The 14701-nt window shown below is 37.4% G+C and overlaps 1 protein-coding gene across 1 annotated transcript in view; it reads right to left on the reverse strand.

Moving 5' to 3' along the window:
- Positions 1-5072: 5072 nt before the first annotated feature.
- CDC73 (cell division cycle 73) overlaps positions 5073-14701 on the reverse strand; it is a 102494-nt gene continuing 92865 nt past the window's right edge. The window contains exons 14-17 of the mRNA XM_021525071.2: positions 13536-13697; positions 11726-11826; positions 8789-8930; positions 5073-7958 (exon numbers count right to left, since the gene is read on the reverse strand). Coding sequence (XP_021380746.1) covers positions 7922-7958; positions 8789-8930; positions 11726-11826; positions 13536-13697 — 442 coding nt within the window. The 3' untranslated portion in view covers positions 5073-7921. The remainder of the gene's footprint in view (positions 7959-8788; positions 8931-11725; positions 11827-13535; positions 13698-14701) is intronic.

Consider the following 14701-nt stretch of genomic DNA (forward strand, 5'->3'; position numbering starts at 1 on the left):
CATACAGACTTTTTCTGACATATTACAGATAATCTACTGATGACTTCATCTAACCTCCAGAGCATAAAACCACAGCAAAATAAAGTTAAGCTATGATAAATCATGACTGCCTGTGGGCACTGTAGAACTATGACTCCTTTGATGATCCTGAACCTCCTCACCTTATCATCATTTTATGACATAGCAGAACCCCCATTTCTCTGTCTGGATTCTAAAAGCTTCAAGGTTATTGCTGGTTTTAAGGAGTCTTTTAGTCTGCAGACAATGCCATCCACTGCATTGCTAAGTGTGGCATGGAACATTAAGAGCTGCATTAAAGAAAACCAGACATTTATCTCTGTATTTCAGATATAAACTTTATATCATCTTTTACTACTATAGAACAATATTTTACATGGATATGAGATGGCCCATGACTGTTTATAAGGCTAGCAATATAGTTCTGTCCAGCTGGGTTATTTTCACAGAAAGTGGGCAGGTACTGCAATACAGTACAAAGATGAGACTGAGAGAACAATGGAAAGTAAATGCTGTGAAATAGCACTGGACAGGAGCTAAGAAAAACTAGCTACGGGTTGAGACAGTGTGTGAATGATGACTTCATAAACATTTGGGTTGCTGTGCTCCCTAAATCAAGCAATGACCACAATCCACTTATTTTCCTGTTTTTCAATTAAGCAATTCTTCCCAGACACACTGCACTGGACTAGACTGAAACTCCTGTTTCAAGAGATACTGGTTATTTAAGAAGCTAAAACTTAGAAAATGTTACAAATTGCCTGCCCCCTCCTCTGGTGTGACTGGTAACACAACTGAAGGTATTAATCCCAGAAAAAAACAGTACAAATCACAATTTCCAGGTATAAGAGGAAAGCATTAAAAATATATTGCCCACAGAATTGTAGGGCCAGTGATGGTGAATTTACTACCATTCTGCAGACCTGACATGTGAGAGATGAGAATTTTTTGAAGACACCTGCTTGACATTTCACATCTCATATCAAATGGGTAAATCCCTGACATATTCCATGCATTTCAAAAACTTCTGGCAGATTTTATTACCCTGAAATTCTCAAAGGCTATTTATTGCTCTTAGAAATAACCTTCAGTCTGTATCAGTGTAAAAACAAACCCCTGAGAGGCAAATTAATAAATGAAGAGTTCTCCTTACCTATGACTTCTTATATAGCTTAGTTAAGGTACTGATTGTTGTCTCATGCTGTATGGCCAAGTGTTCTGAAAGGAATTAACATATGGAGAACCCCACACTTTGATTTTGATACATTACAGAAGTCATTCTATAAAAAATTACAATGTACATCATGATGGATGCACATTTCTCTGTAGAACAGCAATATACATGCACATAAACACAAAATTAACTGTTATTTTTTTATTTACCTAATTCTGTACTTACAAGATTATCCAGCTGCCTTGATAGTTGGGTGAAAGAAAAGGCATCACAAACAGACCAATAGCTCCTGACCAAAGTAAGAAAAATCCAACACGAAGGGAAAATAAAATTCAAGAGGAATTTTACACCAGTGAGTGAATTTGTGGATCAGTCAACTTGACAAAGGTAAAACAAGATTATTTGGAACACAATTTAGGGCATTAAACCACATGGAATAAATTTGTTATATACAGACTTCACAATGCATTGTTCCAAATATATTTCAGTTTAGTAATTTCTATGTTGTTTGGGTTTGTCAGTGGTTTTGTTACTTTGATTTTGTTGTTGGATAATTTTGGCAGGTTGTGGGGTTGTTTTTTAATTTTTTTGGTTGTTTTGGTTTTCATCTTTAATCCCATTGTTATCTTTTTAGCAACTTTCTACCATTGTGCAGAAAACACAGGCTCTTGCCTACAAGTTTTATTACAGTATAAGAAGATGCCTCCAGTGGAACTTGCAATCCAAGTATGGACACTTGAGCTGAGGAGGGGTTCAGCCCAGATGTCCCACTAGAGACACAGACACAGCTGGTGAGGCACTGTTCAGCTACACCCTCTTTTTCTGTGACCATCTGAACTTTTTAAGGGCATGCTGTAAAACTTACTGGTAACTCCTAGCCCTGGAAAACAAACAATTCCATAAGTATAAAACTTTTAGTTTTTCACTGCTTTTTTTTTTTTTTTTTAATCTGTCTCACAAAATCAGTAAGAAAAAAAGTGTGATGCTCCTCAAACCCTGCGCCAGCTGTGAACAAAGGCTGTCAGGTAATTAAGTATTTAGATTTCACTCAGTCTCAGGTTAAGAATGACTCAGTGGAGCTCAGGATAATCATTCTGCACCTAAGACTAATCTGCAGTAACAGGGAGAACTCTACAGTTAAAGGTCCTTGGAGAATAATTAGCAACATACTAGTAATTAAGGAAATACTAACAACTAGTATGCCTTTGGTATTTTTATGTTCAAAACTTCAAAGCTTCATTGCTTCAGGTCAAAACTAAACTAGAAAAAAGCAGGATGAAATATTGAGTAGGTCATACATGCATTTTACCAGTTTTGAGGTTTTTGTTTGTTTGGGGTTTCTTAGTTTGTAAACAGCTTTAAGACACAACAGGGAGTTCGTGCTTCATGTGCTTCCACTGCCCTGTCTGTGCCCTGATAGGGCAGAAGACTAATCCCTAGTGGTGTGCTTTACATAAAAACACTGTGGGTTAGGAAGAGTCCCAGTTTGGCAGAAACAAGCAGGAAGAACAAGTCAGGGAAGCAGAAGGGCAGCTGAATAGGTCTCTGGAAAGGATTTCAAGAGGGAAGGAACAAGTGAATCATTAGAAGCTGCTTCTTTAAGGTATTTCTTACATCCTATTTCACCAATAAAAATACATTCAGTGTTATGAAACTACAAGTTTGGCCTTAACTGATAGGAACGTGAGAAACATGCTCTGTTTCTTCTTTCAGGGCTAAGTTGAGTGTTGCAATTAGAAAGACATCCCACCTTTTAAAGTCTGCAAGATATTTTTCCTTGGAATTTTTCCAAAGTTGGACTTGAGCAAATGCTGAACTATAAATCTGTAAAAAACATCATTAATATAGTTCAGATCCTAAATAAGATGTCATGTGACAAGATGTTTCCAAAAATTTAAATTTAACAGTCTATTAAACACAAGTATATGCCAGTTATGTTATAGTTTAAAGGCTTAGTCACATGGAAAGTTTATTTTCTCTGTCATTCAATAGTAGCTGTTCCCATAGGGTTCTTTTGAAATTTCATTTGAATTTCAACATTCAAAACCACTATTAAAATTTGGGCCCACTGACACACGCCAGAACTTATAACCCACACACTCATAAAACCTACAAACTTTCAAGCAACTGCAGCTGAAGGTTTACCTCTGACAGTTTCCAATGATACATACAAGAACCTTGCAAGTAAACAGTTTTCCTGCATTTGAAATACACCAGAAGAATTTACAGATGGAAATAAAAAAACAAGACACTAAGTTATTTTTCTTACAGATTTTCTGTACCAGCTCATATCTTTCATTTTTGCAAGTGAACTAGTACCTGCAAAAAAGTTTGAAACACTTTTAAGTTGTTCTTTGCATTTGCATTCTTATTTTAAAAATTAGAAAATTCTTGCTTAAAGGAAAATGAGCACAGTAACAATCTGGATGCATGCTCTGCTACTGTGTACTACCCACCAACAGGTTGTGCTGGATTAAATCTCATTCTCAAACCTGCCCTCTGTGATAGCACCACCACTGAGAATGATCCCGAGAGAAGTCAATGACAGCTGAACAGCCACAGAATGTGCTGAGGTGGAAGGTTCCACAAGGATCATCAGGTGTTACCCACGGGATCACAGTCCCACTCAGACACCATCATTATCCTTGCCAAGCGCCTGAGCTCCAACAACTCCACCCTCAGTGATCTGTTTTCTGTCCCTGCCTCAGAACCCATGTGTTGTGCAGTCTCAATGCAAAGCCAAACCTACGACAGGAAACGACACAACTGTCAGTGAAGTATGCAACTGTCAGCAAAGGAAGCAGAACTGCCACCTCGCAGAAAAAATCCATTTGTTACAAATGAGCAACTCAGGATATGACATTTGGAGATTCCAGTTTGTGATATGTTTTTCCACACATTAGCTGAACTGTAACCTACTTGGCCAGCAGTTTCTTCAGGCAGGGATTTTAATTTTTCATGAACACATTGCTCTAATAAAGTACTTGGCATTAGTTATGGCTTTTGAATTAAAATGCATTCATGACATTAAATTTTAAACCCTCTAAGCCATTAATTTTGATCAGCTTTTTTTTCTTTTCTGGTATAGTGTTTGCAAGAATTAGCAACTAAGTGCATATTTCACCAGCAAAAGAATAAAGCCTGCACTAATAAAACTTACTTTTGCATGTCCCTGTAGAGAATGGCAATATTTTATACACCAACTGCACAGCAAATGAAAGCCAAAAACAAATTTGCTGTTCCAAATTTGCCGTCAAATATAACATAATAGTTTAACTTATGATGAAGGGCAACTTAGCACACAATTTGCTATCTACATTTTCTTCTGAATTCAGAAAAAAAAAGGTTTACAGCATTGCAGAACAGTTCCATAAATTGTCTAGCTCAAGCCCTGACTTTAGTACCTATTTGTAAAACCATCGTTCTACAAAAATTTCCAGGTAATAGCTAAATAGCAGAGCCTACTCAGCTAAGGATGTTGATCTGCAATTTCTTCAGGTATGCAAGTCCCTGCAGTTGTCCTACTTTATCTTAGAAAAAAATCTCACCTTTTGTCTGCTTTGTTCAGACTAACATTCAGAAGCTCAAATAGTATAAATCACAGGTATTTTAGTTTTTAATATAAAATTATTACTTCAGGGTCAACTACTTGTCCCACTAACCCTGTTACTAAAAGCAATAATCACCTGCTGACAGGATGTGAGCCCAATCACAGACTCCAAACCAGTTCTCAACTTACCATGCTTCATCTCACTCATCTCATATTCGTGAAACAGTGCACTTTGACACTGAAGGTGTATAACAGGAACAGCCAATTTGATACCTGATTCTCATGCTCATGTCACTCTATTGTTCAATAAACTGCAGTCAGGGAAGTAGCTCAGCTATTGTTGTACATTTTAATTGAATACAATTTACACACTTTATACACCTCTAAATAGTGTGTTGAATTTGCTCAGCAATAAGAAAGCAGCTCAGTAAAACAGATGTCTGCTTCTCCAGCTTCCCCCCTTCTTAGTATCAGTTTTATTACTCTACATTAACGTGCAGACAAATTAAGCATAACATAAGTGCCTAAAATTCCAGCTGTGTTGCAAAATGCTGCTATAAGGCTAAATTTTTAAGTCCAAGTAGTTTCATAATCTATGTGCAGTTATTTATGAAGGCAGCAGGAATGCTATTCTGACAACCTAATTAAACTTCCAATAATGTCAGCAGGAATCTGATTGCAAAATGGCTCATTTTATAAACATCGCTACTTTTATGACTGACAAAAATACACACAATCAGGTGCCAGCTCCTTCACAAATACATATTGTATAACTTAAGTCACAAACTGCTTGCCAGTACAAAATTCTAAGATGTTAAAGGTCTGTCCTCAACCCATAAAAACAAACACAGGTCACACAGATTTCACAGATATTGCTCTTCTGCCCATTCCACATCCGTGTAACTTCAGTAGTTTCAGAGGAGTTAACTGCCAGTAAATACATAAATCTCCATCTAAATCAAGCCATCTCCTGTATACAATACTGGAGCTGGAATTACACCTGCATTGAAAACACAAGTGAAGCACAAGATACAGAAAAGATAACTGTCCTTTGCCTATTGCAAACCCACTCTATGGTCTGCATATCACACTGCATGTGAAGCACACGCTTGTCCAAAATTTGCTTTTCAAGCTGACTGCCTAGAAGTCTCTTTAAAACAGCACAGGCCATGATGTAGTTATTAAGTCTGAAAAAAATGACATTTCTAATGCTCAAGTTTAAAAAAGCTCAAGTTTAAAAATGCTCAATTTCAAAAACGCATACATGATATCTCACTGTTTAAAGCAGAAATGAACTGTAAATTGCTACCACGTGGTAGCAGCTGCTATGTTGGAAGAAGCCATTACAGCTTTGCTCTGTACAGTACAGGTTAAAACCAAGACCTCAATGTTTCAGCCAGCTCTAGTATGACATGGACACATTTCTAATAAGCTTAAGCACAGGGAAAACATGGTAACAGGGTATGGCCCAACTGCCCACACAAACAGGAGACATCCCAGCAGTTCTCTAGTGCACAGTCTTCCCAGTCACCATGCTGAATCCATTCCAAAATCCAGGGTCAGCTGCTTCACATCTTGAGGCTCACGGAGGGGTGTTTTGTTGGTATCAATTTTTACAGTTCCATTAAGACCATTTGAAACTACAGTCTCAATACAGCAGGGATGGAAACATACAATTAAGTCAGACCTCACAGTCCTCATAAACTTAAGACATAATTTTAAAAACCTCTTACAGATATGTGACTTTGGGTTTTATTAAAAATTAAGTTAACATCAAATAAAAACCAAAACAGAATAGGTAGAACATTTTATTTTTGTCAAACCTTAAATGTAAAGTATATTAAAAAAACATGGTTTGGAATTTCAAGAACAGGAATATAAACATGTATTTTCTATCCCAGAAAAAAATCATGCAGGTGTTACAGTATTTGATCATTCTCTACATTCACTGGTATGCAACATCAACTTAATGTTATTCCATAGATACAGAGATGCTGTAAATTGGTACAAATACCAGGATCCTCTGGCCTCACTGTAGATGAAGCAAATTGGTTCTTTGGTAATTGGAGAAGGCTGATTTTCCATTCCAATGCAGGACTCTTAGGAGGCCATATTAGCCACTCAACTTAGAAAATTACAACTCCTGTTGACAGTCTGGGCTACTTTTGTCATGAGAAAATAGTATTAGAGGTATAAATGCAGAGAAGTTAAAATTATTCATTCTTTGTGGTGGCTGTTCCAGAAAAAGAAGAATCCAACTCTCTCCTCCTCTATTCATCATTTAATCTAGGTAACATTTAGACTCATATGCAAAGGTATTTGCTAGATGGGAATGTACACATGCATACTTTCAGTTTAAAGAAAGAGACGTGTGTGGAGAATGGCAATTTAGAGTTACCATGACTCGAAGGTATGCCTATAATAAAATTTAAAGATTTAGTAAACTGGGACATTACAAATCCAAAAAGAAGAGTTAATAGATTTTTGATCTTCCCTTTTTCAACAAAGACTGACAGAATATACATATACAGGCTGACATTTTGATTTATCGAAAACAACTTTCACTTTGCTCAGTTTGCAAGTCCTATTGACTAAAATGTAATATCATTCACAACAAAATATTTTCAGTAAGTGAAACAGTAAGCAAAGAAACCCCAAACTAAGCTCAGAAGCTAAGTGGTTTAGAAAGCCTGGAAACATCTACATGTTCATCCGTGTGTCTATAATTTTTTATACACTATATCTATAGACACACCCACACATTTATTTACACACACCCGTGCGCACACACACACACGCACACACACATGGGGAACCTGCTGTGGAGATCCAGCTATCATCTACCTGGGAACAAAACACATTATTTAAAAATGTGGCTAATTTAACAAAACAGAGAAGAAACTGCTGCTATCAAAATATACAATTTGGATTGCAGACTAGAAGGCTAACAACATTAAAAAAATAGTTTTAAGCAAAACCCCTTTGCTTCTGAATAACAACAGGTATCAACCTGCCATAGCATGAATCATCCAAATAAGATTTTATAAAAAGTCTAAACTGTGACCCTTCCTCATTTGTAAAGTTCTTGACATATATAGTGCGAGCTCTGGTCTCCAAACTGGAGCCCCTTCCATTTTTTTTCAATCCATAATTCAGGAAATAAATGGCAGCTGAAGGATTTAGAATCTCAAGTGAGATTTGTGCTTTACCATATACCTGAAAAAAAATTAACAAAAGACAGCATTACTACCTTTGTGGCATTTATAGGAATTTTACTTGCAGGAATAAAACACATAGGCATTGTTAAAAGAGAATTCTTAGGGAATTAGAAAGTTGCCAAAGAGATGCAATGTGTTACATACAGGATTTGTCCCACTAAATAACAGCCAGCTACAGCCTTGCCTCAAAGAAAACTCAGTTTTCCAAGGCATTGCATGACCTTTAACATTGAAACACTGTTGTAAAGACAACCAGTTCATTATGAGAGTTCAGCGACAATTGTTCAGCTGAGACTTTTAAATAGAAAGCCATGGAAAGTTTGATAACTGGAATTATTTTGATAATTCCCACAGATTTTTTTTTTTTTTTTACTCAATCATTCAAGCAGTTTACTGTGAATCAACATGAAAAAAATAAGCATTCATGAAATGCATGGGTTTCTCCCCTCCCTCAATATTACATCAACTGCTTCATGCTAATACAGTTTCTTCTCTCCAACATGAACAAGGTATTGCAGTGAACTTCCCCTTCAGGAGGGTTCTGATCCAGAGAATCAGTCAGAAGGTGGGGAATCATGGGACTAATCAATGATTAATGGTAACTACCCTTCCTTTAAATCCACACCTTGGAGATTATTACTTACAGCCTGTAAACACTACTACATTTGATTAACTGTATCATCAGGGAAAATAAAAACAAGCAGTATTTCCAAGCTCAAACATTGTTCAGGTATCCAAGTTGTAAACAATTCCCTGGCTGTCAGAACTTTTAATTCCCACCAAAACCATACAAGCATGACCACCAAGGACTTGCAGCAGGAACCATACCTGTCCAAAGTTTCCCAGAAGCGCAGGAACACTGGCCTGTCCAAGTGTCTTTTGTGGTAGCTGAGTTCTAACACTGTCACATCCCATTTCTGTACGTTGGGATCCAGGCGTACTTCATCGTATTTGAGATGAAAAGCTTTAACTACAGCAAACAGGAGAGCATTTGGTACAAACATGAAGACTTTAGTGCTTCTTTATTGGTCAAAGAAAATTCCCACCCTGCTCCTCCTTTTTCAGAATGAACCCTGAGAGTAAAATTAACAAGCCAATAATCCAAAGAAGTCAACTACCCACTAAAGGGCACAGTTAAATATAGAGGTCAATGCTCTCAGGCTATTCCTGGGTGAAGGGAAAGGGCAGCCCCTACTTTTAGATGCACAGATTCCAAGGGAATTAGCAGAGGCACACTGCCAATTCAAGTACATTCTCTTTGAGAAACAAAGAAGTTCTTTCGGAAAACCTCTGAGCTGTCAAAGAATTAAAAGTAATAATCAAAACGGTATTTCTGAGACCTATGAGTAGGAAGCCTGGCTATCTCCTAAAAGAATCTGTAGAAGATTGATAGTAGAATGCCAGTATAACCCCCAAATGCTGCATAAAGAGTTTTGAGTAATTTAGTAACTGCCAATTTCCCCTGATCTAGTACTCATTTAAAAATGGTAAAATATTTACTCTCATTTTTCTCTTGGGAAGTATTGTCTGTCACATGTGAATTAGGTAAAGCCTAAGCATCTACACAGTCAGCATTAAAACCAACAAATAAAAGCCTTGTACAATTCCTATCTGGTAACCCAATCTGATTATTTTAGTTGTACTGGAAAAGTAAAACAAGCCATCAGTATTGTGGAAACGAGTTATTTTTAATGCCATGGTTGTATCTTCTTTGGATACCACGCTCTTAACTTTGTTTTCCACAAAATCAGTTCTGTTTTCCAGATCCATTTGGGAACTTCCTAGAAGGCTGGTATATTAAATTAGCATTTTTTTTTGTTGACAAACTAAAGAAATTATCATCTGACTTGTATCTTTCCCAGATAAATTTCCAGGCTTTGTGATTAAGAATACATATACATGATCTCCACTATATATTGTTGCATATATTAATTTAACTTCAGAAAAAACAAATGAAGATATACCGGGGCATGCATTTACAGAAAACTCCATCAACGCCTGACAGAGTCTCTGCATTCAGGTTAAATGTTATTAAGCACAAGAGGATCCACTTCTGAACCTGAAACAAATCACTATTAAAACTCAATTATGTGCTGTGGGAGGAACTTTAAAATGGTAGTCAAAATGAAATATTTGCTCATGAAACCGACAGCATTCAAAACTTCATCACAAACATTCACTTGTAAATGTGAAATTAGGCTGGTTTGGTACATGAATATGAAACAGTCAGGACACCATGCATAAGGAAAACAGCACAGTTTTAGAGACACAGTTAATTAAATGTTCTGGGACAAAGCAATTGCTTCAATAAAACCAGTTTGGCAGGCTCTGGCCCAGTACACTTTTTATTGAGGAGTACTTTCTGGTAAGCTACCTGCTTGTTTTCCAAGTGACAGCCTTCAATACTTGGTAATCACAACAGACCCAGAGACAGAGAAGAAGAAATGCAAACTGCAGATGAAACAATGGACAGCTGCAAATCCCAGAAACCACATTTGTGAAGACTACTGAACACTATAAATATGGGAAAACAATAGCTTCAGATAAAAATAGATACATAAAACTGGACTGATGCTGTCTGTGCTCTCTTCATTTACCTGTTTTCATTTAAAGGATGAGTACAGTCATTGGGGAAAGTTCTGGAAATACACTTTATCATGAAAATATTTTTAAAATACTATACTTTGAAGGAATGGAATGCATTTCTAAATTGAAGATCTATTTCAGTGTACAAATTAAGACCAGATATCCCTCTTTCATTTGAAAAATGTATGAATTTACACGCCTTCAGCCTGACCTGTGCAGGTTGTAATTGTGATCTTTTGGCATGTGGAGACAAGGAATGTCAAAGCAAGTCAGAACAATTCCTACAGCCCTCCATACACATACATATAAAAATGATAAAATTAGCAGGAATCAAAATGTAACTGCTAGCTAGAGCTTCAATATTTCACTGCATTTTTCTTGGCTTTGCTTTTCTCAATTGCCATTTTCTCAGTATCTTTATTTTGAAGTGCTATTTCCTTCTTTCATTAGTCTCTTTTGTTAAACTCTCCTGTGGCATTGTTTTACTTTCACAAAGACTTTCAGGCTCTTTTTCTCTTTCCCTGCTCTTTCTCCCTTTAACTGACTCATTCTATTCTCTTGTTCACAGACCCATCCTTAGCTTTCTGTCCCACCCTTGAGTTTTTTCCTTGCTGCTCACCACTGCCTTTCCAGATTCTGTGTCACATACCGAAGAGGGGCACACACAAAACCTGATCAAACCTGTTTCCTCATCACACTGAATGCAAGATGACAGAACTGAACTAAGGTGGGTTTGGGGACCCAAAAAACCTGTTCAGATCTATAAAATGCTAACATGTAGCTCACTGGAAACTTCAACTTTTGAAAACAGAAGTTTTTGTCAGACACCAGATCATATTTTCAACACTTTCTTAGTGGTGCACTAGGTGATGAATCCTCTCTTCAAAATAGCACTAGAATGTGCAGCCAGCCTGTAAACCTGTATCTATGAATTGTATATATGCATTGTCTGTTCACCTTTTTAGAAGACTGGAAAGCAGATTTGTACTCCAGCTATTTGTGACTCTTGCAGCTGACAGCTTTTTCCATGAGCTTCCACAGATCAGAGCAGAAAGTCTGCTCAGCCACCTGCACCCAACAGCACTTTGGCAGCACTCTGTCATGAGCATAAACACCCTGCAAGAAACCCCAAGCACAACAACAAACCCCAAACCAAGGAACAAAAAATCCATCCCTTACTTTTTGCAAAGATATCAACAGGAGATCCATCGGGCAGGAGCCAAGGCCAGCCCTTGAACTGCCAGGCAGGCCCCTGGACAAACACGGCCACCACGCGGTCCCTGGAACACACAGAGGGATGGAGATGGGCATGGGCATGGCCTGGGACACTTTTATAGAGCAGGACAGCACATTTAACAACCACAAATGCTTTTGTCTTGTAAAGAAAAAAGATCATTCCTGTAATTCCTCTGGGCTTTCAGCCCTGTCCCTTTGCAGAAGGCAGCTTAGTTTTCTCAGGTTACAATTTTTAGAAGGCAATGTTTATTTGTGGTCATCATTAATTTGATTTTGAAAAGTGCTCCAACGGTTTCAGAGATAATCTTCTGCAAACGGCACTTGAAACTGAGATGTGTAGATTTAAAAGCCTTATTTCTCAACACTGCTAACCTCCAGGCTGAAAATTAATGAGAAGCATCAGCTGCTAAATTTCTGCAAAGTGAAATTTCAGCTATTTTAAGAGTACACAACTATTACCTGTGGTCTAAGAAAATAAATTTGTGATTAAGATTAAGCTTTTGCTTTCGTAAAATTTAAAAAACCCCACCTTTAAGAATAAATGACCTCCCCATATATGGTCTACCTTTCTCTTGAACATTTACATCATCCAACCACGGTTCTTACCTACCACAACAAATAATTACCTCTCTAATCCCCAAATTTGATCTATCATTAAATCCACTAAATCCCAAATGAAAAAGAATAATCAAGGTGAAGTTTTGCGGTCTGGGTTTATTTTTTTGCAGGCTTATATAGTGGTTTCTTTAGGTAGAACCAAGATAAAAAACCACACACATCTTTGGTCTTTGGTCTGAGTTACTTTAGAAAGTAGTTTAGATGGTTCATAAAGGTTTGATCATTAAACAAGCACTATTAAGTGCTATTTAATATTCAGAATTTTAAATCCACTTATTTCTGATTAATTCAAGTTCTAAATACAGAGAAAAATTGATTTAGGAACAGACCCTTTCAAAGCATTCCTCTCCATTAAAATCTAATTGGGAAATGACAAAACCACCAAATATGTCACTGTCCAGGTCCCAGGTCTTCTCACTTGTGAGGAAGAAGTAAATGATGTACATCATCAAATAACAAAAACATGTCAAACAACAATAAAAACATTTCTCCAGAGTTTTTCTGTTCAAAGGCAGCTATTTTTATAGCCTTGAAAAATAGACTACAGACAAAATAATCCATTTTCAGCTTTTTTATAGAAACAAAAACTATCTACAATTCCCTTTCTGCAACTAGGGATCCTCCTTCAGAAGTAAAATTCCAATAGATTCAATACTGGAATCACAGCTCAGTCTTTACTGTCTGATGTATTTCCTTTCTTTTACTATTAAAAAAGATGGAATGTCAGATGCTGATGGCCTGCAAAAGTATCTTCCCAACAGACTCTCCCTCAGAAAGCACACAGGAGAGGAGGGGTTGTCTTGCGTATCGTGGTTCAGTGACTTGCACGTTCCATTACCACAAGCCAGAACAATAATGTGAACACGTCTATCAGAATTTCTGGAATATTTCTGGCAAACCCAATAATATTAACTGTGCTGCTTACCCTGTTAAAATAGGAAGTGTTGCAAGTTTTAAAGATCTTTTAAATTAACTTAGTTTTGTATTATTTTCAGCTGAAGACTCTTTTACAGTTAATAAAATGAATACCCTTATATCTGTACCTTCACTTTTCAGTAGATTCCAGAGCATTTTGTTGTTTCCAAATTCTGCATAGTCCAGGGTAAGAAATTGAGTAAAGGAGAAATGTTCTTACCAGTCTTGTGGCATGAGTTTCAGAGGTTGGTCTACGACCCGGTAAGGGACAGTGACACTGACTGTGGTTCCCCCGGGCTGCATCTGGTCCTTCCTCCTCTGTATTAGAGTCTCATTCTCTCGCTGACAGCCCTGCTTCTTCTTCTCATCTGATGGTACAAACCTGAGGGAATAACAAACCCCTCAGTAGAAAAGGACAATTCTCTTGATGGAATCAGCAGGAAAACTAACAGCTTTATCAGAGCTTGGCCTTAGCGACAGCAGCGCAGCCACATCGTTCTCATGATCCCAAGTCTCCACCACTACTCATTCAGAAGACCAAAAAAATGTAAGAATAATATTTCACAAGCCCTCATGATAAAAACAGTCACACTAAAAGGTCCTCGGTGCCTCAAAAATACAGCTTGACCCATTCTTAGACATTTGGGGTCTCACACAATACATTTGCAGATGAGGAGCCAGACCACAACCTGCAAACTGACCACAACTCTTTTTAGTGACCAAGGGTAACCTGGGCATTAAACCAATTGCTTCCTGGAGCAAATTTTAAGAGCTCTTGGAGTCATCAGAATTTTCTCAAGAAAGCTGGAATTTTTGGTCAAAAATTTTTGAGTGAGGTTTTATTTTTTTGGAGCACGATGATTTTATGTTATTCAGCTGGTCACTATGATGCATGACACTACATTTTTTTGAGTTTTTCTTTCTTAATAGAGTCTGTGATGGAATAAGTGCTTGTAAAATCCAGATAATGTGGCCCTCATGTCACATATGACATAAATAAATACTAAGATGTGACACGGCTTTCCTTCCTCCAATTAATTACAGATCCTTAATCTTTCAGCCCCCTCACCTCAAAAAACAACTGCAATCACATTTCAAGGCCCTCCTCTTTATGGTGATAATAAAATACCCAGAACAGGCCTCAAAACTGGCATCATAAATGTGAGAGCAGTGTGGGCTTTTTTGCTGATAAATCTCAGTGCATTTTGAGATAGATTTAAAAAAAAAAAAAGGTAACAGAGTTGTGCTTTCACAGAACTGGAAGTGTGTCATGGAAAGGGAAGCTGATGTGACCAGCAGCACCTTCCAGGCCAGCACAAGACCAGAGTTCAGGCCTGTGTCCTAATACTCTATTCAGAACCACCCAGCTGCACTACAACCCTGTCT

This window comes from Lonchura striata, chromosome 9 (genome assembly GCF_046129695.1).
Source record: "Lonchura striata isolate bLonStr1 chromosome 9, bLonStr1.mat, whole genome shotgun sequence".
NCBI classification, from domain to species: Eukaryota; Metazoa; Chordata; class Aves; order Passeriformes; family Estrildidae; genus Lonchura; species Lonchura striata.